Source organism: Oryctolagus cuniculus, chromosome 15 (assembly GCF_964237555.1).
Source record: "Oryctolagus cuniculus chromosome 15, mOryCun1.1, whole genome shotgun sequence".
Classification (NCBI taxonomy): domain Eukaryota; kingdom Metazoa; phylum Chordata; class Mammalia; order Lagomorpha; family Leporidae; genus Oryctolagus; species Oryctolagus cuniculus.
In genome coordinates this window covers 16,511,807-16,537,034 of record NC_091446.1, presented here as the reverse complement: position 1 = coordinate 16,537,034, position 25,228 = coordinate 16,511,807, and the positions used below count along the sequence as shown (strand labels likewise).

Here is a 25,228-nt window from a genome sequence, read left to right as displayed (position 1 = left end):
CCAATAACAAAGCCTGACTCAGAAAAGAGTGGGGATTTTTTCCTTAATTTTACATGAAATTCTTGCTTTACATTTCATTGGGGCTTACGATGAAGGTAGCTCGAGGTGTAGGATTCAAACAACCTTGCTCATATTGATGGACACAATGCCTTGCAGATGAATCCAAGACAAAGTAATTTAGGAACTGAAGTATCCAACTCAACTCCAAAATATTCACCCAGCACCTATTTTTTAGAGAGGTGAGAAGTGAAAGCACATCTCAGCCGAAGGGGTGGCAGGAACAAAGGTGCTGGAGGAGTTTGGAGGCGCACTGTCAGAGCAGAATAGGATGATGAGGTGGCACGCGGGTGCAGGACGAGGACGCAGGAGAGTGGCATCCTTTGTGCCAGCACTGACCCCTTAAGACCTGTGAGCCTTGGAGCTTTTTGAGCGTGGAGTGCACAGTCATACATTCTAGAGACTTTATGGTAGTTTCTCAGCCAATGACATACAATAAACTGCACAGAAAGTGGACAATGGTACAAGCTTTGATATTTGCATTTACCTGGGAAGCCATCACCACAGTACGTATCTATCACGCATGGAAACTTTCTTATGCTTGTTTGTAAGTCTCTCCCTCCAACACTGACCCCACTTCCCAGTTGCTCTGCTGTCACTCTAAGTTTGTGTTTACCAGAATTTCTCAGCACTAAAATCACACAGCACGCACTGCTTGACTTTTTTCCACTCAGCTTGATCCTTTTGAGACTTATTACTGTTGTTTTGTATCTTAAAAATGTGTGTCTTGTGTTGCTGTGTGCTAACTCCTTACACGGATGTGCTACAATGGGTGGATTCATTCACCTGCGATGGATATCTAGGTTGTTTCCAGAATTACAAAGAAAGCTGATATGAGCATCTGTGCATACATTTCTGTAAAAACATATTTTATTTACTTTTCCTCAGAGTAGAATGACTGGATCACAGAGTAGGAGTATGTTTAACTTTTTTCAAATGTGTCTGATTTTTTTTAAAGCTTTATTGACGCATTAGGACACACAATAGGCCACCATGTTTAAAGTTGACAATGCGATAAGTTTTGATAAGTGTGTGCACCAAATTAAAACCATTACACATATCCAGATAAAGAATATATTCATAGGCTTCAGAAGTTTGCTTGTTGCCCTGCCTCCCACTTTCCATATACTCACACTTCCCTATTCAAGCACGGATCTATTTTGAGAAATTCTAGAATTTTATATAAATATAATCATACATTACGACTTATGGTTTATTATGATTTACATAAATATAATCATACATTATGAAAACTTTTTGTCTGGCTTCTTTCACTCAGCATAATTCTTTTGAGATTCGTCTATGTTGCTGCATGTGAAAACTGTTTTTTTCTTCCTGAGTAGTACTCCATTGTATGGATGTATCATGATCAGCTACTCCATTTCCCTGTTGATGAATCTATGGGCTGTTTCCAGTCTTTGGCTGTTACAAGTAAAGCAACTCTGAAACCATTTAGGACAAACCTTTATATGGTTGAATATTCCTTTACTGAAAACTGAAATGGCCTCTTGACTTTTTAAAATACACCTAAGGAAAACTAAAATTCATCATTTTAAAGTGAACAACTTGATGGCATCAGGTGCACTCACGATGATAGGAACCACTTTTTCTATCCAGTTCCAAGACATTATCCTCACTCAAGAGTAAAAGCCCTAACCCATTCAGCAGTTTATCCCAGTTCTCTATCCCACAGCCCTTGTCAATCAGCAATCCGCATTCCACCTTTAGGGTTTGTATTCCAGCTTTTGCATACAAATGGAATTATACAATGTGTGGCCTTTTATGTCAGATTTCTTTCACTCAGCATTTGAAGTTCATTCAAGTTAGAGCACACATTACTATTTCGCTCCATCATGTAGTTGAATGTTTTTCCACTGTGTGCATAGGCTACAATTTGTTTATCTATTCATCCATTGATGGACACTGGTCTATTTCCATGTAAGCTTCCGTAAACAACGCTGGTATGAACTTGTGTGCACGTGTTCTTTTTGAATACCTGTTTCAAATCTGGGTATATACCTTAGATTGGAATTGAGGTCTCATCTGGTGATTTTATATTTACCTGTTTGAGGAACCACAAACAGTTTCTTACAGTGGCTGAGCCATTTCACACTGCACCATCAGTGCAAAGCATTCCAGTTTCTCCACATCCTCATCAACACGTGCTATTTTCCACTTTTTAAATTATAGCCATCCTTGTGAATATGGTTTCTCATTGTGATTCTAATCTACATTTCCTTAGTGACAATGGTGTTGTACAACTTTTCACGTGCTCAATGGCCACTTTTATACCTTTGGAAAAATGTCTACTCAAGTCCTTGTCCTTTTTTGTTTGACTTCTTGTTATTACATGGTAAGAGTTCTTTACATATTCTGGATACAAGGCCCCTGTCAGATACAGGACTTACAAATATTTTTCCCACTCTGTAGGTTATTTTTCACTTTTTAAATAATGTCCTTTAATACACAAACTTTTAAATTTTGATGGACTCCAATATACCTAATTTTTTGTTGCTGTTGGTGGTGGTGTTTTGTTGTCAAATCCAAAAATTCGTGTCAAATCCAGGATCATGAAACTGTGCCCCTGTTTTTCTACTAAGAGTTGTATTGTTTTAGCTCTTCTATTAAGGTCACTGATTCATTTTGACTTAACTTTTTTATACAGTATGGTGCAGGGGTTCAACTTCAATTCTTTACCTGCAACTACTCTGTGGTCTCAGAACTACTTGTTGGAAACAACTATCCTTTCTTCATTAAATGGCCTTGTTCATTGATGTATGGGTTTAAATTCTATTCCATTAGTCTATGTATCTTTCTATCCTTATAATAGAATCACATTCTTGGTTATTGAACCTTTGCAGTAAGGTTTAGAATTGAGAAGTGTTGAATATTTTACTTTTGTTCTTCAAGATTGTTTTGGCTATTCCTTACAATTACAAGGTTTCCTTGGAATTCTATATGAATTTGAATTTTCCATTTCTTCAAGGAAGTTATTGGGATTTTGATAGAAATTATATAGAGGCTATAGATTGTTTGAGGTACTTTTGACATCTGAAAATAGTTTTACAACCTATGAATATTTATGGGTTATATTTTTTCTATTTTATTTTAATTTCTTCAGTAATGTTTTTGTAGTTTCCAGTGTACTTTGCCTTGGTTTAATTTATCCCTAGGTATTTTATTCTTTGGGTGTTGTTTTAAAGGGAACTGTTAATTTAATTTTTGTATTATTTGTTGCTGGCTCATAGACATATGACTAATGTTTATATGTTGATCCTGTATGATGCTGAATTTGTTTACTAGCTCTAATAGTTTTTTATGAATTCTTCAGGATTTTGTATATGTAGGATTATGTTCTCTAAATAGAGATAATTTTCATTTCTTTCCCTATGTGAAGATTTTTATCTACAATTCCAATTTCTTTAGTAGTTTAAGGGGGCTATGCAAATTATCTATTTCTTCTTCAGTGATCTCTGTTAGTTTGTATATTTCAAGGAATCTTTCAATTTCACCTAAGCAGATAAATTTATTGGAACAAGATTATTAATACAGTTTTTAATAGCAATAGAATTGGTAGTTGTCTGCGTCTCCTAATATTGGAAAATTGTGTCTTCTTTTCATTTTTCCCAATCTGTATGGCTAGATAGAGGTTTATTAATTTTATTGGTCTCTTCAAAGGATCAAGTTTGGTTTGATTGATTTTCCTCTAGTGCTTTTCTCTTTTATATTTCATTGACTTCCACTTTAGTTACTGTTATTTCATATCCTCTATATTTCAGATTTAATTTGCTTTTTTCTCCAGTTCCTTAAGGTGGAAGTTGAGGTAACTGATTGAAAATCTTGTTTCTTTTCCAACATAGGCATTTAGTACAATAAATTTCCCTCTATCAGGGGTGGAAAACCAGCCTGAGGGCCATAATGCTTGCAAAATCAACTGGTCTGGCTCTTCCAAGGCAACCACAGGTGGGACTTGAAATTCAATATATAGCAGGCTAATGTTGAAGTTAATAACTTTGCATGGCCCATGAATGATGTTATAAATATTCAAATGGCCTTTGGTAGAAAAAAACAGTTCTCAAGCCCTGCAGCCTAACATGTTCCTATATGTTGTGGTTTTAGTTTTCATCCAGTTTGAATAACTTTCTAATTTATCTTTGAGTTTTTTCTTTCTTTTTTTATATATGTATTCATTTTTTTTTTTTGCTTTTTTTTTTTTTTTTTTGCTTTCAAACTTTTATTTAATGAATATAAATTTCCAAAGTACAGCTTATGGATTACAATGGCTTCCCCCCCATAACGTCCCTCCCACCCGCAACCCTCCCCTTTCCCACTCCCTCTCCCCTTCCATTCACATCAAGATTCATTTTCGTTTCTCTTTATATACAGAAGATCAGTTTAGCATACATTAAGTAAAGATTTCAACAGTTTGCTCCCACACAGAAACATAAAGTGAAAAATACTGTTTGAGTACTAGTTATAGCATTAAATCTCAATGTACAGCACACTAAGGACGAAGATCCTACATGAGGAGTAAGTGCACAGTGACTCCTGTTGTTGACTTAACAAATTGACACTCTTGTTTATGGCATCAGTAATCACCCTAGGCTCTTGTCATGAGCTGTCAAGGCTATGGAAGCCCCCTGAGTTCACTGACTCTGATCATATTTAGACAAGGCCATGGTCAAAGTGGAAGTTATCTCCTCCCTTCAGAGAAAGGTACCTCCTTCTTTGATGACCCGTTCTTTCCACTGGGATCTCACTCGTGGAGATCTTTCATTTAGGTTTTTTTTTTTTTTCCCCAGAGTGTCTTGGCTTTCCATGCCTGAAATACTCTCATGGGCTTTTCAGCCGGATCCGCATGCCTTAAGGGCTGATTCTGAGGCCAGAGTGTTGTTTAGGACATCTGCCATTCTATGGGTCTGCTGTGTATCTCACTTCCCATGTTGGATCATTCTCTCCCTTTTTGATTCTATCAGCTAGTATTTGCAGACACTAGTCTTGTTTCTGTGATCCCTTTGGTTCTTAGTCCTATCATTATGATCAATTGTGAACAGAAATTGATCACTGGGACTAGTGAGATGGCATTGGTACATGCCACCTTGATGGGATTGAATTGGAATCCCCTGGTATTCATTTATATGAGAGGCAGAGTTACGGAGAGGGAGAGACAGGGAGAGGTCTTCCATTTGCTGGTTCACTCCCCAAATGGTCAAATGGCCTGGAGCCAGGCCTATCCAAAGCCAGGAGCTTTTTCCAGGTCTCCACATGGGTGCAGGAGCCCTAGCACTTGGGCCATCTTCTGCTGCTTTCCCAGGCTATAAGCAGAGAGCTGGATTGGAAGGTGGATCAGCCGGGACATGAACCAGCACGTATATGGGATTCTGCTGCCGCAAGCAGAGTCTTAGCCTACTACTCTACAGTGCTGGCCCCTGAATTTCCTCTTTCATTCAGCATTCATTTATCTCACAAATTTTTCCTCCGCAGGGAACCTTATTATTGATTTTTAATTAGACTTGAAATTATTCTCTGACAAAATTCTTTATATGACTTGAGTTTCTTTTAATTTATTAAGACTTGTTATTATGGTCCAGAATATGGCCTATCTTGATAAATGCTGCATGTCTCTTTGAGAGGATGTATATTCTCTTGCTATTAAATGGATTATTCTAGAAATATCAAGTCAAGTTTGTTGATAGTTTTGCTCAAGTCTACTAAATCCTCATTGATTTTCTACCTATGTTTTCTGTTAGTTACTGAGAGAGAGGTATTTAAATCTCTGGTTGTAATTGTGGATTGTCCATTTCTCCATGCAGTTCTATTAGTTTTTGCCTTACATATTTTAAAGGTCTGTCATTAGGTGCATGTATATTTAGGACCGCTATGGCTTCTTAGAATCAATGGATCTCTTTATTATTATGAAAAGAGCTTCCTTACCCCCGGTAATATTCTTTGCTTTGAAATCTACATTTATGTTAATGCAGCCATTCCAGCTTTCTTGTGATTAGTGTTAGCATAATGTATCTTTTTTTCTAAACTTTTACTTTTAAACTATTTGTGTCTTTATATTTAAAGTGTTTTTCTTGTAGGCAGCATAGAGTTGGCTTTTGTATTTTGTCCAGCTGACAATCTCTGCTTTTTAGTTGGGAGTGTTCATACCATTTATATTTAATGTGATGACTGCTATGGTCAGGTTTGAATGTATCATATTGTTATTTGTGTCCTGTGGTCTCACTTGTTATCTGCTCCTCCTTTCCAATGTTTCTGCCTTCTTTTGAAGTAATTCAGTTTTTAAAATAAGTTCATGTTATCTTCCTTGTTGGCTTTTAGTTCTAACTCTGTTTTGTTATTTTAATCATTGCCTTAGCGTTTATATAGATGTTAAAGATTAACATATTAAAGTCTAACTTCCAGTGATATTATATTATTTCACATATAATATATTTACAAAAATATATCTCCATTTTCCTCTCCTGCACACTATGTTACTGTTAGAAATCATCTTATTTATAAACCTGTTATCATCTGCACAATACACTGTCATTATTTTTGCTTGATCAACATTTTTAATTCTTTTTTAAAAAAAGTTTATTTATTTATTTGAAAGGAAGAGTTACAGAGGGGCAGGGGCAGAGGCAGAGAGATCTTCCACCCACTGGTTCACTCCCCAAATGGTCGCGACAGCTGGAGCTGGGCCAATCCAAAGCCAGGAGACAGGAGCTTCTTCAGGTCTCCTATGCAGGTACAGGAGCCCAAGGACTTGTGCCATCTTCTACTGCTTTCCCAGGCCATAGCAGAGAGCTGGATCAGAAGTAGGGCATCCTGGTCTTCAACCGGCACCATATGGGAAGCCGGTACTGCAGGCGGTGGCTTTATCTGCTGCGCCACAACGCTGGTCCCTTTAATGTTTTAAATAATAAGAAAAATATCTGATACATTTATACATGTAGTTGCAATTTCAGTGTTTTTCATTCCTTTTATAAATTCAGGTTTCCATCTGGCATCACTTGCCTCCTGCCTAAAGGACTTCCTTTTTTTTATTAAATTTTTTTTTACAGGCAGAGTTAGACAGTGAAAGAGAGAGACAGAGAGAAAGGTCTTCCTTTTTTCCATTGGTTCATCCCCCAAATGGACACTATGGCCGGCACACTGCGCCAATCCGAAGCCAGGAGCCAGGTGCTTCCTCCTGGTCTCCCATGGGGTGCAGGGCCCAAGCACTTGGGCCATCCTCCACTACCTTCCCGGGCCACAGCAGAGAGCTAGACTGGAAGAGGAGCAACTGGGACAGAACCGGCGCCCCAACCAGGACTAGAACCCAGAGTACTGGTGCCGCAGGCAGAGGATTAGCCTAGTGAGCCGCAGCACCGGCCAAGACTTCCTTTAGTGCAAGCTTCAAGATGATGAACGCTTTCAACTTCTGCATGTCTGAAAATGTCTTGAAATTGCCTTCATTTCTGAAAGAAACTTTTTACTCCATGCAGAATTCTGAATAATAGTTTTCTTCAGTATCTTAAATATATGACTTCACTTTTTCTTGTGTGCATTTCTGACAAGACATCAATACCATTGTCACTATCTGTGTTCTGCACGTATCTATTTTTTTCCCCACTGGCTGGTTTTGAGCAATTTGATTATGACGTGTCTTGGTGCACTTCTCTTCACAGATCTGTGTTTGAGGTTCATTGAAAGTCTTGGACCTTTGGGTTTATAAATTTGTAAAATTTTTATTTCTTCAGATATTGTTTCTGTCTCTTTCTCCCACTTCAAGGATTCCAGTTATTTTCATATGGCAATTGCCCACAGTCTCCTGGCACTCTTTTTGCTCCTTAATTCATTTTTCACTCTCTGTTTATTTTGAACATCCCTATTGTTATGTCTTCAAGTGCAATGAATCTTTTCCACTGCAATACTGAACCTCTCATTACTCCTGTTTCTCTATAACACTAGTTTTCATCTATAATGATTCACTTTGATTCCTTTCTATATCTTCATCTAATTTCTTTAAGATACAGTGATAATCACTGTTTCAATAACTTTCTCTGCCAATTCTAACATCTGGGCAGTTCTAGATTTGTCCTGGTTGATTGATTGTTCTCCTCATTATATGGCCTGTTTTCCTGCTCACTGCATGCCTGATCATCTTAAATTGATTACCAGACTTTGCCAATTTTACCTTATTGAGTGCCAGATACTTTTGCATTCCTAATGATCTTGAGCTTTGTTCTGGGATACAGTTCAGTTTCTGGGAAACAATTTGATTCTTTCAAGCTTTGCCTTTATGATTTGTTAGGTGGATCTGGAGCAGTCTGCGTCTAGGGCCTACCATCCCTCATGACTGACACAGACTCTCCCTGATGTCCTGTAAATTATAAGTGGTTCCAGTCCGGCTGGAGGGAACAGGCACTTTTTCTGGCCTTGTGCAAACACTAAATACAGTTCTCTCTAATATTTTCTAATGGTTATTTCTCTGACCTCAGGTAATTTCAGCACACATATATATTGTTGATCAATATTTTTGAATACCTGAAGGTGGTTGCATATACGGCTCTTTGGCTTAGCAAACAAAAGCAAAACCACATGCTATTGAAAATGAAATGGCAAAAGTGTTCAAGAGAATTTTCCCAAATGATAACTGCTTCTTTGTGTTAGAATTACAGGGAGTTTTAGTCTTTTCCATATTTTTTTTTTTTTTTGACAGGCAGAGTGGACAGTGAGAGAGACAGAGAGAAAGGTCTTCCTTTGCCATTGGTTCACCCTCCAATGGCCGGCGCGGCCGGCGCGCTGCGGCCAGCATACCGCGCTGATCCGATGGCAGGAGCCAGGTACTTCTCCTGGTCTCCCATGGGGTACAGGGCCCAAGCACTTGGGCCATCCTCCACTGCACTCCCGGGCCATAGCAGAGAGCTGGCCTGGAAGAGGGGCAACCAGAACAGAATCCGGCGCCCTGACCAGGACTAGAATGCGGTGTGCCGGCACCGCAAGGTGGAGGATTAGCCTAGTGAGCCGCAGCGCCAGCCAGTCTTTTCCATATTTTCAAAACTGTCTCTAAGAAATATTTACTACCTTTGTTATTTAGAAATAAAATAATTAATGCGATTAAAATAAAGTTTATTTTTAAAAAAAGAGTTTGCTTCGTTTTCACATTCAGGCTTTAGGTCTAATTTGTCCTTTTTTTTGGAAATGGTTCCCTTTACTAAAGAATTAGAGCTCCCAGGCCAGTGTATGACACAGTGGTTATGTCACTGACTAGGTCACACACATCCCGTATCAGAGAGCTTGTTCAAGGCCTGACTGCAATTCTGATCCAGCTTCTGCTAACACACACCTTAGGAGACAGCTCGTGTCACTCAAGTACTTGACTCCATCAACCACATGGAAGACCCAGACTGAGTTCCTGGCTCCTGAATTTGACCTGGTCTACCCTGGACTGTTGCAGGCATTTGGGAAATGAACCTGCAGATGGAAGATCTCTCTCTCTCCACCCCGCTACCCTGTCTCTCTGCCTTTCGAATGGGATGGGAAGGGGAAAGAAGGGAAGGGCAGAGTAGGGCAGGGGAGGGGAGGAGAGGGAGGGGGGGATGGAAAGGGAAAGTAGACTTTCTTTATATTAAGTGAAATTAGAATCAAGATTTGATAGCAAAACTGCTGGGATCAATTATGTCAGGGTCTAGTAATTCTAGCAAATTCTAGTAATTCTAGCTCTTCTTACCTTCCCTCTTTCCCCAGCAACTCCACCTGCCCCTTGCCCTTCCCCCAAATGCCTTATCACCTTATTTTACTTATTTTTAAATTTCTATTTATTTTACTTTTATTCATTTAAGAGAGAGAGAGAGAGAAAGACAAGCAAGATAGACAGGCAGAGATCTTCCATGTGCAGGTTCACTGCCCACGTGCCCACAACTACTTGAGTCATCACTTGCCACTTTCAAGGATGTGCACTAGCAGGAAGGTGGAATTGGAAGCAGAGCCACGACTTAAACCCATGCACTCCAGTACGGGATACAGACGTCCCAAGTGGTGTGCTAGACCTCTGTCACCTCATTTTAATGGCAGGTACTTTTGCATTTGTTTGTTAAGTCAAAGGCAGTGAGTGAGGAATTCCTTGTTCCTGCAGTGGGAAAGGAGAGAACCCACTGCACACATCCAGAGTCAACAACACACTCCAGAAATAGCGAGGCAGCAAGTGTGAGCTGAATACAGGTGCTTCTAAATGTCACGGAAGGAAGGCCTCCCTGATGGATGAGTAAGAACCGCACACTTGCTCCTTTGTTTTCTTGGGCTATTATAAATGCTCTTTTCAATAACTGAAGCAGACCCTTCCCGAGATGAACAATGTTTTCCAATGGAAGCAGTTCTTGTCAGAAATTTATGGGGGAACAAACTGAGTTCTGTTCACTTTCTTTTATTAGGAAAACAATTAACATTTTATTATGAAAATGAAGTCTACAAACAAGACTACTTTATCAAATCACCACCTCCTCAGCTTTTCTTCTCCGTGGTAAGGATTCACAAGGATTTAACAAGCCTCCCACCAGCCTCCTGAGCTCTTTGAAAATCCTTTCTCATCCTCTGAGATTTAACTGAGATGCAAAACCTTTTCATTTTTCAGCCCTCTTGGAAGAAACGGCTTTTCATCCTGTCAAAGAGTGGGGAAAAGGGCTTTAGTCTTTCCTATTACAAAGACCATCATCGTCGTGGTGCCATTGAACTTGATCGGTGTGTATCCAAGCAAGAAAACTTTTCTAACAACAAATGCTGTAAAGTCAAAGGCTAACAAGTTGCATGCAAACTGAAATTCGAATCATTGATTTGAAGAGTGAAAGGCTTCAAATTCATGATACTTGGAACTGAACAGGAGCTAAAATAGCGAGCACTTTGAGTAAAAGACAGTTCCTTAGCTCACAGTGTATGGTACAGTCTATAAATCTTTAATTAATAACAAGCATTCAGTTAAGAAGAATTTGGAGTCCTTTAATTCATGGGCAAGAAAGATGAGTTGAAATCACTCTTTTATTAAATCAAGACAGGTTTTTAGAAATTATTTAAATTGGATTTTTTTTGGTCTTCTCTTAAAGAAATTATGTACCCCTCAAATTGGAAAAGATCATGACTTGTGGAAACAAGAATCCATCTGAAATCAGAATTTTGGAATTAAATGTCAGGCTGAACAAAGCATTTTCAACTGATGATGAGCCAGATCCAAAATCCAAACTTATTTTCTAAAATTATTGGAAAATCTTCAAAACGTGGATCAAGCATGTCTAAAGCTTGATGCCATTTGAATCGTAATAGAAAACATCAGTCACTTGTCTTCTTGATGCTGCGTGTATGCTGTGTTCATACTTTCTGTCTATATCTAACAGAAATTCCAGTGTCGAAGTTGGCATAAGCAGCCAGGAAAAGATGCAATCTGTGCAGAAAATGTTTAAGTGCCACCCTGATGAAGTAATGTCCATCAGAACCACAAATAGGGAATACTTCCTCATCGGCAGTAGCAGGTGAGAAGTGAGATAACACAGCCCATCTCCCATGCACAAGACAGAAACCAACCCAGAATGATATACTGCAAACCAGTGACCAGATAAACACACTCAGCAGGAACCGAGGGCCACACTCTCATACCTTGCCAGTCTTCATTACTTGTTAAAATACCTTGAAAAGTCCCTGTATGAGTTTCCTCGGGCTGAGTGGCTTAAAACCAAGGAAATCAATTGTGTCACTGTTCTTGAGGCTAGCAGTTGGCAAGGCCACACTCTCTCTCTCTCCATGCTAGAAAAGGACTTTTCCAAGCCACTCTTCTAACTTCTGGTGGCTTCTTGGTTCGCAGCAGCAGAACTCCAGTCTACACACGATGTTCTCCTTGTGTCCTCTCTCTCTGTCCATACATCACCCTTTTTGTAAGGATTCAGCCATACTGGATCAGGAGCCCTCTCTACTATGACCTCATCTTAAGGAATCACAACAGTATTTCCAGATAAGGTCACACTGAGGTACTGGGATCTGGGACTGGAATAAGTGAATGTTGGGAGGGACACAATTCACCCACAATAGTCACTGTCACCCTAGATGGATTCCATGCGAAAGAACTCAATACACAACACCTGTACAAATGCAGCATCTACACATATGTCCGGAAGGGACTAAGTTCACCCTAAAGGAGACTTCAGTTTTTAAGAGGGGCACCAGGTGCCAGCAAAGGCACCGAGAGGTTGCTCTGGTTGAGGGGGTACCACCTATGGTGGGGAGACCACCTATGGAGGCCACGCAGCAAAGGCTGCAAATGCTAAAGCCAGAGTATGGAGAACCTTGATCTGCTTCACATCAACCTCAGCTAGAATTTTCTTTTACCTTGTGAGCCAACAGAAAAGAAGGTGTGGTTTATGCAAATTCATTCAAGCACTCTCTTTGCCAACGCAGCCATTCCCCAAGGGGAGGCACACCTGGGATACTTGCACAAAAATGCAGTGACAGGTTAGGGGGCTCACTTAAGTACACAAAGGCAATCAGTGTCAAAGTCAAGGGCCCTAAACCCTGTGATTAAGACTCTGCCTTTCTACTTTTCTTCCTGTTCCTCTGCGCTTTCCTCACAGAGGTGGCCTCGGGGTTAATTCTAGTGTGCAAATGTGGAGGTGGCGAGGGCCAGTGGGTCCTAATTTCCCTGGTACCTGCTCCCACTGCTGTTCTAACCTTAATAAAAGAGTCCTTCTCTGAAGCAAATGGAGTGCAGATGCTATTGCTGCCACATGCCAGCTGAAAGTTTACTCCTACCAACAGGGAGAAGATTAAAGACTGGGTCTCCTTCATGTCATCATTTTGCCGGGATATAAAAGCCACACATCAGAGAGCAGAGGTGATGATCACTAATAAAATAACAGGGCGCCTGAACACAACCCTCTTTCAACAGGAAATAATGGTAGCTCTTTTCTTCCCCCCTCCTTAGCAACTGGTTTTAATACAAGGAATAAATAAGTGAGAAAAGTATGTCCTTGTTATTTTTTACGATTAACAATAGAAAAAAAAACTTTAATGTTTTATAAAAGAGCTAAAATACAGTCACTGCAGCTTCCCATCACTGTGGTAGGGGAGTGAAAGTTAACTGTAGCGTTTTTTCGTAGTAGCTACAATTACTGTATTTTTCATCATTATTATTCAAGGTGCATAACAAGCTTCCTTTTCAGTGACTAACTCTAGGGAAGTTTCTATACAATTTGTTTCAACTATCTTGAATTTTTAATATGTCTTTTTCATGCCAGTGCTAGTAGCTTTACATTTCTAGTTGATCTCATGAGATCCTTTGTTAATTTACCCTTTTAAGTCCTTTCCCAGGGGGATCTTTGGAAATGGAACTTTGGTCTCTAGGCATCTTTTTGGACTAGTTTTCTAGGTTTTTCTATGCTTACAGCAAAAGCAAAATCCAGGGAGAAAGCAAGGCATGTCCAGCGTAGATGCAAATGGTGAGAGCAGAGGGAAGGAGTGCAGATGGAGATAGAGTCGAGAAGACAGGCTGAGGGAAACTTGGCATCTTTGAAGGCCAGGCCAAGCTTCCTCAAAGGTTTGGGAACAGGAGAGAGCCCAGACCAGCTCTTGCCTTATAGAGATGACACTGGCTTGCTGGCAGCACAAGCGTTAGTGCTGTGGGGAAAACGCTGGGGTGGGGAGGGACTAGAGGCACGGACACCCAGAGGAGAGACTGTTGCTTCATTCCAGACAAGAGATCAACCATGCCTGATGACACCACTCCTTTCTCCTAAGCAGAGGAAACTCCCAATGGGTGAGAAAAGGCCCACTTCAGACCCCAGCCCTCTCCTTGGTCTTCCCAGCACACTGCATGCTGTCGGCTCCACCTCGTCCAGGAAAAGCCTTCCAGGCATGGTAATCAGACTCACTTCTTCCCTTCTCAGGAACGCCATGTCTGGGAGGCAGCTGATGCTTCAAAATCTTACCAAGGAGCAGCTGGATTTGACATTGCCTATCTTCCTCAAAGCGTAATACACTATAAGAATGCACCAGCCCTGATATTTACCCTATATGTAGTTTGTCTCCCAAACCACAGTTGAACCTTATTGCTTGCCCTGCCTATCTCTGAACATTTTCATTCATTCTGGATTCTCTGGATGTGTGTCTGCATGTGCGAGGCTAAGTCAGGCTGGCACTGTTTTCCTTCCTTTCACACACAAGGCACAGAGACCTCTGTAGAGGGATCCCCAAACACTATTTGATTTCCTGCCACACTGTCTGTACTCCTCAGGCAAAGGCAAGTCCCTTATTCATTTCCTTCATTTATCCTGATCCGTCTTGCTTCTCATCATATCTTCAATATAAGGATTTTCAATATGTTCATGGAAAATGTGTATTATGAAAAAGAACTGTGCGTGGATTTCAAAACCTTCCTTTTCATCAAAATAAGCATCTTTTAATACATTTTTCCATGAACTTTAAAAAAGAGATTATTTATTTATTTGAAATGCAGAATGCAGAGCTAGAGAAAGAGAGAGAGAGAGAGAGAGAGAGAGAGAGATCTTCCATCTGGTGGTTACTCTCCAAATGGCCACAATGCAACGGCTGGGGCTCGGTCAGGCCAAAGCCAGGAGCCAGCAGCTTCATCCAGGCTCCCACATTGGGGCAGGGCCCAGGTAGTTGGGCCATCTTCCACTGCTTTCCCAAGCTCATTAGCAGGGAGTTGGATTGGAAGGGGAACAGCCAGGACTCAAACTGGTGCCCACATGGGATGCCGAGCTGCAGGCAGAGGCTTAGTCTTCTATGCCACAGCAACGATCTCTCCGTGAACTTTTTAAAGTCCTCTTGCGTATCACTACATCTTCCTTTGTAATTTGAGGATGTAGGATACAACACATCTGCCTCTTAAAAAAGATTTATATTTGTATACTGCATTTTTCTTGGATTTCTGGTGTTTCCAGCTTTGGATATCAATAGCAAACAGTCTGAGTGGTTTTGTTCTCCTGCACAGACACTAGTTCATCTGGTAGAGACATAGTCACTGACTTTCCCCTCTCTGTGGGTACCAAGCACAGTTAATAAGACTTGGTTTATTTTGTCTAGTTGGTAGCTCTTCAAGTATTTTAAAAGCTTTTCTTTTTTTTTAAAGATTTATTTATTTATTTGAAAGTCAGAGTTACACAGAGAGAGAAGGAGAGGCAGAGAGAGAGAGGTCTCCCATCCACTGCTTCACTCTCCAGTTGGCTGCAATGGCCAGAGCTACGCCGATCCAAAGCCATCAGGAGCCAGGAGCCTCCTCGGGGTCTCCCACGCGGGTGCAGGGGCCCAAGGACTTGGGCCACCTCCTACTGCTTTCCCAGACCCATGGCAGGGAGCTGGATCAGAAGTGGAGCTTTGGCCAGCGCTGTGGCTCACTAGGCTAATCCTCCGCCTTGCGGCGCCGGTACACCGGGTTCTAGTCCCGATCAGGGCGCCAGATTCTGTCCCGGTTGCCCCTCTTCCAGGCCAGCTCTCTGCTGTGGCCAGGGAGTGCAGTGGAGGATGGCCCAAGTGCTTGGGCCCTGTACCCCATGGGAGACCAGGATAAGTACCTGGCTCCTGCCATCGGATCAGCGCGGTGCACCAGCCATGGCGGCCATTGGAGGGTGAACCAACGGCAAAGGAGGACCTTTCTCTCTGTCTCACTGTCCACTCTGCCTGTAAAAAAAAAAAAAAAGAAAAGAAAAGAAAAGAAAAAAGAAGTGGAGCTTTTTGTAGCATATCAAATTCACAGGGCCAAACGCCTCATCCCCATTATTCATACAGTGAGTAGAAACAGTGGTATGACAAAGGGTTAGAAAGGCTGCCTGTGTTCAGCAAATGCCTCTAGATTTTCATTGATGATATCCTTTGGCCCCCAGAGATTGAACTAGTCATTCTGTCTTTTCACACAATGTATCCACATCCAGTGAGTTTTCAACCAGTTTGAGAGTAGCATTTGCCTTGCTGGGTGTTGATATCATTACTGTTTGAATGAAGTAGATGCCTTTCTGTACCCCAAGTCAGCTGATCTGGCTCTAAGAGTGTCTTAGTCTATTTTCTGCTGTTGCAATAGAATACCACAGACTGGGTAATTTATAAGGAAAAGGAATTTATCTCTCAAAGTCTGGAGGCTGGATATCCAAGATTGAGAGGCTGCAATAGGCAAAGGCCTTGCTAAATCTTAACTTGGCAGAAGGGCAGCTGAGCCAATGCTACATACACAGAGAGGACGTCAGGTGAACTCAACATACCCCTTCGATAACTAACTCACCCTTGTGTTAGTGGCATTCTACCATCCATGAGGGCAGAACCCCCACAACCTCCTCATCTAATGCTGTAACAATGGCAATTAAATTTCCACATGAGTTTTGCAGGAGACAGCCAAAAGAGCAATGAGTTTAGAACTAGAAGAACAGACACAACTTAAATACAGGTGCTCCTCAACTTAAAATGGCAATTCCAGTGTGAGTTTCAGAAGTGGCATTCAAAAAAACACAGCAATAAGGTTAGAAATAGAAAAACAAATACAACTTAAATACAGATGCTGCTCAACTTACAATTGGTCTATGTCCCAATAAACCCACTGTAAATCGAAAATATGGTAAACTGAAAATTCATGGAATATAGCCTATTAGCATTCCCATTTAGCAGCACAGAACATTTTAGAGTCCCAGGTGTTTACCCGTATGACTGTCGGAATAATTGGGAAATGCCCCTTACAGCCACAGCTCAGCATCATGAGAGAGTAATATACCACATTTCGCTAACCTGGGGGAAAAAATAAAAACTCAGTGTCCAGCATTGTGGTATAGTAGGTAAAGCCTCTGCCTGCAGTGCCAGCATTCTAAATGGGTGCCAGTTCGAGACCTGGCTGCTCCACTTCCAATCCAGCTCTTTGCTGTGGCCTGGGAAAGCAGTAGAAGATGGCCTAAGTGCTTGAGCCCCTACACCTGTGTGGAAAACCTGGCAGAAGCTTCTGGCTCCTGGCTTCAGATGAGCCCAGCTCCAGCCATTGTGGCCATTTGGGGAGTGAACCAGAGGATGGAAGATCTCTTTCTCTGCCTCTGCCTCTCTGTTACTCTGCCTTTCAAATAAATAAATAATTTTTTTTTAAAAAATTGAAAGTCAAAATTTGAAATACGATTTCTACTGAATGTGTATCACTTTCACACCATCATAAAGTCAAAATGTCATCGTCTGAACTCTGACAAGTCAGAGATTATTTGCGCACAGATATTTGTAATCCCCTCCTTCAAGGACTCACTAGAGACCATTCAGGGTCTTTTGAAAACTCTATCCCCTGAGGCATTGTTTTTGGAAGACTTAAGTTTTACTTATAACGATTTTCCTTCCAACTACTACTTTAGTAGTGTCACGTGTGCCTGTTGGGGGAAGGAAGGCAATAACTGCTTGAACCTAGATAACCTTGAAGCCTATAATTCATACTGTCACACGGTCAACACTACCTAATTGCATTGCTATGGAAACAACAGAAGCATGTGAGCAAAACACTGAAGAACACCGAGCAGGGAGGGGAAAGGTGCAGGGCCCTAACTCTGGGTCAATTATCTTCTCAGATGGCACTGGGTGGGAACTGAAGAAAGATGAGGGTAGAAGACGCAACAACACAGCTGGGTGACTTAGCCTCCCACCCACAGGAGGAAACCAGGTGCTCTAAGTTCCAGCTCCGAGTGGTAGAGAAGAAGGTCTGAATCAGTTCAATGGGCTTCATGGATATAACTCTGGCAGATCCTCTGATCTTTTCAACTCATCTAATCTAAGATAGCTTTTCCAGAAAGTATGTGGTTTGATTCTTTTGCAAAGAAAAAGAAAACACTAACTCCTTCTTCAATATCTCTTCTATTTAGCATTTAACGGAAAACAGTTCTCCAGGATACAGGCAAAGTTATCCATCACATGATTTCTCCTCGAAGACCACAGAAGATGCAGAAGAAGAAAATTATTACCTCAGTCCTCGAAGTATTCGTTTAGAGGTAACCCCTTCCATCCATTAGTCACTCATGCCTACTGAGACCTGCCACGCACTACTCCTGAGACACTATGCCGGGTCAGTGGGAACAGGCAAATCAGACATAGCTGATGAGCTCATGACGCTGACACTCATAAAGGAGTAACCAGAGTCCAGGAAAGAAATGGCTCCGTGCTAAACAGAAGATGTTTATACAATGCCCAGAAGTGCATAAGGGGCGGGATAAGGGGGAGCTGACTTCCATAAAGATGACCATGGAAAGTTTCATGGAGTATATGATACTTGATCTTCCTTGCTGGGTAAAATTTGGACTTAGGGCTGACTCTGGGAGTCAACAGGATGCATTCTCACAGAATGAAAAATAGAAGCAAAGGAGCTTGGGTGATAAATTGTGTAGTATTCATTGATTAGTCTATTATGGATCAATTGGAGGCCCTTATTGAGTTCCTTCTGGGTGTTAGGCATCTACATGGTCTCTGCAATAATGAACCTGACATTCCCTGCTCTCTGAGCTCCAAGTCTTCTCCATTACCATACGATAATGCTACATGGGGCATGCGCAAAGTGCTCTGGAAGCAATAGGAAAGGGACAGATTCTCTCTCTCCACTGAAGCCAGAGAAGGCTTCAGAGATGGAATGGCCTTTGGTATGTGCAAGAATACTTCAGTTAGGCTGCAGCTTGGAGTGTGTAAATCACACAGTAGGAAATAAAACAGAGAGAGCGCCAGCCCATGATAGGTCTTGCATGCCGGGTTGACTTCATTCTGTGGGCAGTGCAGGGGCAGTGGTTACTCTGTCACAGGAAAACCCTGATTATCTTTCAGTCATTATTAACACAGTACCTATGTCCGCAGTGGTCTAGAAAGAAGAGACTGGAAGTGGGAGATAGGAAGGCAGAATGGGAAGGGAGGTATATCATTCCCCAAAATGGGGCTTTCTACTGTGTTCACACACAAAAAGTATTCTGAGTCACATAAGTTCTGGAAACACAAGTTAAAATGAGTTCAACATGCTTCTTACCAGCAGAATTTTCACAGCTTTTAGTATACAGTGGTGTATTACAAACAGCTAAGAGAGGTCCAAGATACAGCATTCCCCATGCTCATTTGCATATAGAATCCTCCTTTTATCAAAAATATTTTCCTCCTAGTGTTCCCTGGAACAACTAGGTTCCAGGTACAGATGTATATTCAGGTATAGTTTAATGGTACAGATGTATATTCAGCATCAGTTCTAAGCCTGGTGCTTGCTAGGTACTTTATAGAATGCAAAGTCCAGCAAGGCAGACAAAACTAACTTAAGGAACAAAAGGAAAAAGTACAAAATAGCAATGGAAATTTAGAGCAAGGAAAGATCAGTGTGGCTAAGTAGATCGGAGGCGGCTGTGACACTTCAGTCAAACAATTTCAGTTGGCAAACGAGTAAAGGGCATTCCAGTGAAGGAAATAGCATGGATGCGGAGACAAGAGGGGCACCATCTGTAGGGGAAGATGTGCATGACTGGAAGTTTGGTCCAGTTATTGGCTTAATGATGAGCTTGGTAGGCAGGTCCTGGGGGTTTTAAGCAACCATTGCTGCAAATGCCTCTTGGTTCTAAGGAGTTGATGAGTACCTCCCAAAGGCAATCATTTCTGGGGTTCTCACAGCCTCCTGAAGGAATTTAAAGCACTTATGAGCACAGTACCCAGGGACCAGCTCTGCAACGTCACTGGGTCTCTGACACAGCCAGGTTCTGTGATTCAGTAGCATAACTGATGGGGTGAAAGCATTTAAGCCATGAAATGCCTAGTGACAAAGGGGAAAACAGCAGTTCAGCCCAACACAAGACTTTTATCAGGAGCATGGGGGAACCCAGGAGGAGAAAATGGACTCTGGGTCAGCCAGAGGCTTTGCTGGTCTGTCCAGTGTGGGTAAGGTTGGCTGGTACTCCCCGGAAGAGAACCGCTGTTCACCCAGTGGTGGACGTACTTCCTATTTCATAGTCAAGAGCCACAATGTTAGGGTAGGAAGGCGCCTGCCTGACTGGCTGACCTGAACCCTTACTTACGTCTGCTTCTCTTGTTCAGTTGGACAATATTGATTCTGCTGGTTCGGATGACTCTATCAAACCTGGTTGTCCAAAACAGGTCTCCATGAGATCTGAGCATCATTACATGTCAATGAAATCCTGGTAAGTAAAACTGCCATCTTAAAAATAGATTTAACTCATCTATTATGATGGAATAATTACTGCCAATTCATTTTAGTAGGTGATAAACAAATGCAAAACATTACCACAGACCAAGCTCGAGACATTATTCAGTATAGGCTGAGTATCACTGATCTGAACTGCTTGGGACCAGAAATATTTCAGGTTTTGGACTTTGGAATGTTTCCACATACATAATGAGATATATTGGGGATGGGATCCAAGTCTAAAAACAAATTCCTTTATGGTTTATTTACCCCTTTTCCATATAGGCTGAAGGTAATTTTATACAAATCTTTAGTGCTCCTGCATTTTTTTTTTAAATTTTTTGACAGGCAGAGTGGACAGTGAGAGAGAGAGACAGAGAGAAAGGTCTTCCTTTGCCGTTGGTTCACCCTCCAATGGCCGTTGTGGCCAGCGCGTTGCGGCCGGTGCACCGCGCTGATCCGATGGCAGGAGCCAGGAGCTTTTCCTGGTCTCCCATGGGGTGCAGGGCCCAAGCACTTGGGCCATCCTCCACTGCACTCCCTGGCCACAGCAGAGAGCTGGCCTGGAAGAGGGGCAACTGGGACAGAATCCGGCGCCCTGACCGGGACTAGAACCTGGTGTGCTGGCGCCGCAAGGCAGAGGATTAGCCTAGTGAGCTATGGCGCCGGATGCTCCTGCATTTTGACTGCGACCCTGGTCGCATGAGATCAGAGGTGGAATTTTCTATTTGTGGTGATATATCAGTGCTGAAAAGCTTTTGGATTTTGAAGCATTTTAGCTTTGTGGATTAGGAATGCTCAACCTGTACTCTCAAAACAAGAAAATGTGGGAATGATTTTTCTACCCACAGAAAACCGCTGGTGACAAATTCAGGACATTCTCCATCTGGGGAAGCTGTTTGCTATTTTGCATTTCTGTCTCCCACACTTTCACTCTGTCCTCTAAACCTTACAAAGGGTTATTTTGAGTCCATATCCATTTTTAGAAGGAAAGTTTATTGGATTTGATTCTAACTGTGGCTGTGATTTTGATAGTTGGACATACTTCAAGCCCTTGTTAGTTTTCACATGGCTGTTAGCTACTTAAATGACACACACAACAGAATTTTGTAAGTAGATATGCTAAAAAAAAAAGGGGTTTAACTTTTTATACTCCAGTTTTTTCGAGGAAACACCCCAGGAGTCTGCTGAAAACCAAAAGGAGTTCCAGATTCTTCCAGAGACCCAGGACAGGGGACTTCACCTGCAGGAACAAGGCTTGGGAAGTGACTCGTGTCTTACACCTGCCAATACAGAAGCACAGACCACAAATGACAAAAAGGGGTTGGCCTCACTCACTGTTGTGCAGTTGTCTATCTTAATCAAGTAAAGCTCTTCTTTCTAAAACTGTATGGCCCCTAAGAGCAAGACAGTCTTCCTTTTTTTTTTTTTTTTAAATTTTAAAATAGTTCCTAAAAATTTCCTGGCGAGCCAAAAATCTGACCAGCTTTTCCCTGTCACTGATGCTGTGGCCAAGGAAGTTAGCAGAACTAGAAGCAGAGCAGTCCCCTGGGCTGGGGGTGGTATTTTAAAAAAATTTCCCTGGCTAGTCTTTAGGGTACTGTATCTTTGGACATACACTCATCTGAATGGCCTATCACCCACGTTTTACATTAGCACAATTACAGGTATGCAAGTCACAGGAGGTTGGGGTGTAGACTGGGGGGGGGTGCTCTTCTCTGTCCCTTCTTCCTTGGAATCACTGCTATCAGAGAAATATGCAAACTGACCAATTGAGCCCGTTTTTGCCTCCCTTCCATTGCCTGTCATCCACTACGGCTCTCCAGGGGGTGGGGGAGGACTTCAGTGATTACTTGTTGATGAGTTGAATTCATATTTTCTTACAAATATGTTTCAGACAACATTGAACTGGAAAATATCATTTCAGAAATCGGAGGCCAAAAGTCTTCTCAGAAAGTGCAGGTCAGAGCCAGGGACCATTTGCCTGATATGACTTTTACAAATGTTTTGTCTCATAGTAACATCCCTGATGAAAGCCAAGTGGAGAAACTGAACGTGTTCCTTTCTCCTCCTGATATCATAAACTATCTTGCTCTCATAGAAGCTGCAGGACGAATATGGTAGGTCAGAGTTCTGGTTGTTACTGCTTATAAATGGGCTTTATGGACAGAAAGAGATCAGTTACAGCTCGGAATACTGTGTTTGACAAGACTGACCACGGAACTTGGACTGTTGTGTTTTGTTGTCACAAATCTTTGATGGAAGCAAAAGGAAGGGTATTGCACAGAGAGTTGTTTGGGAGGTGAGTGGGTGGAAGAGGACCCAAAAGTCCAAGAAACAGAATTCTGATTTCTCAAAGGTAAGGAAGAATAGCAGGGAGTACACATGGTTCAAGGACGTCACTCCCACTCATGGCACGATGATGAGCAAGAGTGGGGGAAATGAGAATCAAAGGGCCAACAGAAACAGGCCTACCAGTGACTCAGATTTCCAGATACCAGCTAAACATCTGCTGGCAGGTGACTCAGATGCAGAGGTCATGTGGCAGAGAATTTCCTTAATCATTAAGGAAATCACATTTTAAAAATGACTTTCCAATTCCTTTGGATGGGAGGTTACCCTTTCATAAGGGAGGAAATACCACACATGAGTTGTCTTATCAATTCTAAGTGAGTAGGAACCACAACCTTCCATGTTTACAAATTTCCCATAATCTAAGGCTCAATCAATGCTTGACCAAGACTGTGGACTTCTCTGTCACTGAGCTCGGCTTTCATTAGTTCATTTATTTGATTATTAGGTATTTATTGTGTAATCATTATGTACTAATTCCCAACAAACACTTACTGAGTACCATCTGTTTATTTGGAACTACGGGTTTATTAAAAAAAAAAAAAAAGGTGATACCATACCTCTGGGATCACATAGTCTGGCAATGCATTTAAAGACATATATATATATATATATATATATATAGAGAGAGAGAGAGAGAGAGAGAGAGAGAGAGAGAGACAGAGAGAGAGAGAGACAGAGACAGAGAGGTAAAGATATATATATATATATAAAGATATATAAGACATATATATATATGTAAATAAATACAATGAGGTATGTCCACAATACAATAGATTCAAGGACAGGGGTGGTTCATTATAGAAAAGGAAATGGAACATAGGACTTTGTAGAGGTGGTGTGATTTGATCTGGACTTGGAAGAAAGGGTAAGCTCCAGCCATAGTGAGAGAGGAATAGCGAGTCTGAGTAGAAAACAGACATAGCTGGGCTCCAGGCCCCACCTATGCCCTGCCCTCCCAGGGAGCTTGGTCTCACACTGGTGTTGGTCACTGTATTCCCTCTGCAGCGTGGCTCGGTGGGAAGGCCCCCCGCACCTGGGGTGCTTATTCTGCCACGGAGATCATATTTTGGCAGTGAATGACCTGAAGCCCCAGAGCCTGGAGGAGGTCTCCTTGTTTCTCACCCGTTCCATCCAGAAGGAGGTGAGTCCTACTGATCTACTCTGGCCAAGGTAGGTCTATGCCAGGAGGAACAAGAGCAAGGTCTTACACTGAGCCTGAAAGGTATCAGAATACAGATGAGGCTTGTCCTTCTTCTGCCATCAAGTGTGAATAACTGGGGATGTTCTTTTAGTACTCTTCCAAAATTCTTTCCTATCAAGTAGATTTAGAACAAGAACCAGGCTAGGAGAGAGAGCGCACCTGGGTCTGGGACCTCAGAAGTAGCACAAGGTGGCAAACAGGGCTTTCATAGACTCAGAATGGCTCAGGGTTTGCAAACCAAATTGACTCCTTTAGTCAATCGCGCTTCAGTTTTCTCTTATGTGAAATTAGAGATGATAACAGTACCAGTTGTTGGAGAATTAAATGAGATGATACGTGTAATGTGCTTACAATAGTGACTGGCATGTATTAGGTGCTTGGTACAGTTACTATTATTTTCACTTCTAATTCTTTTTGTAGAGTTTATTTATTTGAAAGGTAGAGTGACAGTGAGAAAGAAAGGGGGTGGGGTGGGGGGGCCAGAGCCCTTCCATCAACTGGCTTACTTCCCAGATGCCCACAACCACTGAGCCTGAGCCAGTGTCAAACCAGGAGGCGGGAACTCCTTCCTTGGTGGCAGACACCCAAATACTTGAACCATCACCTGCTGCCTCCCAAGTGTACATTAGCAGGAAGCTGGATCAGAAATAGGGGCAGGACTCAATTCCAGGCACGCCATGTGGGATGCAAGTATCCTGCTGTGCCACAGCATCCACCCTACTTTTACTTCAATTTCTGTAGGTCCTGGAATTTGGACAGGTTCACCTTTTCAAGCCCCCATTTCCTCTCCTAAGAAGTCAACATAGCCATATGTTCCTCTGAGAGTTCACAGCTATAATACGTGGGTATGTCCTGGGTGTGTATGTTTTTAAAGGGCTTGTCACAGGGCCAATGTTGTGGTACAGCAGGTAAAGCTGCCACCTGCTATGATGGTGTCCCATATACATGCCAGTTCGAATCCTGGCTGCTCCACTTCTGATTCATTTCTCTGTTTATGCACCTGAGAAAGCAGTGGGGTATGGCCCAAGTCCAAGTGGGAGACCCAGAAGAAGCTCTTGCTCCTAGCTTCAGACTGGCCCAGTTCCAGCCATTGCAGCCATTTGGATAGCAAACCAGAGGATGGAAGACCTCTCTCTCTCTCTCTCTCTCTCTCTCTCTAGCTCTGCCTTTCAAATAAAAAAATAAATCTAAAAAGGGGGGAGGCTTGTCATGATCTTGCCTAGTGAGACAGTCTCCATCTTCTTCCTTCATTCATCTAATTTTATTTGTCATGGGCCCCACTGTCATGGGAAAATCACTGCCTTTTTCTGGGTCTCAGTTTCTTCTCTTTAAAGTGAGGGGCTGATTTTCAAACTGTACTTCTTGGAGCCCTGGGCTAGGGGTGGGAGAGAGGACAAGAAGACAGTGTGCTAAGGATTCAACTTGAGAAGTCCACCTTTATCATTCACATTTCTTTGAAAGGATAAGCCTCCAAT

At 42.0% G+C, this 25,228-nt stretch overlaps 1 protein-coding gene across 14 annotated transcripts in view; it reads left to right on the top strand.

Annotated features, from left to right (window-relative positions):
• The window catches only part of PLEKHS1 (pleckstrin homology domain containing S1), a 46,740-nt gene that overhangs the window by 3,665 nt on the left and 17,847 nt on the right, over positions 1 to 25,228 (top strand). For 6 of the 14 annotated variants that reach the window (XR_011382253.1, XM_070057194.1, XM_070057192.1 and 3 more), the window contains 10 exons: positions 10,464 to 10,552; positions 10,664 to 10,770; positions 11,418 to 11,552; positions 12,829 to 12,904; positions 13,762 to 13,926; positions 17,901 to 18,026; positions 20,089 to 20,192; positions 21,356 to 21,562; positions 22,216 to 22,317; positions 23,558 to 23,693. Coding sequence is in view for 13 of the 14 variants with exons in the window: in XM_070057194.1 (XP_069913295.1) it covers positions 10,464 to 10,552; positions 10,664 to 10,770; positions 11,418 to 11,552; positions 12,829 to 12,904; positions 13,762 to 13,926; positions 17,901 to 18,026; positions 20,089 to 20,192; positions 21,356 to 21,562; positions 22,216 to 22,317; positions 23,558 to 23,693 (1,247 nt within the window). In the remaining variant the exon portion in view is untranslated. Of the gene's footprint in view, positions 1 to 3,951; positions 4,021 to 10,463; positions 10,553 to 10,663; positions 10,771 to 11,417; positions 11,553 to 12,828; positions 12,905 to 13,761; positions 13,927 to 13,955; positions 14,040 to 17,900; positions 18,027 to 20,088; positions 20,193 to 21,355; positions 21,563 to 22,215; positions 22,318 to 23,557; positions 23,694 to 24,494; positions 24,599 to 25,228 lie in introns of those variants that run through there. The other 8 variants (XM_070057199.1, XM_070057198.1, XM_070057202.1 and 5 more) reach the window with 7 other exon arrangements.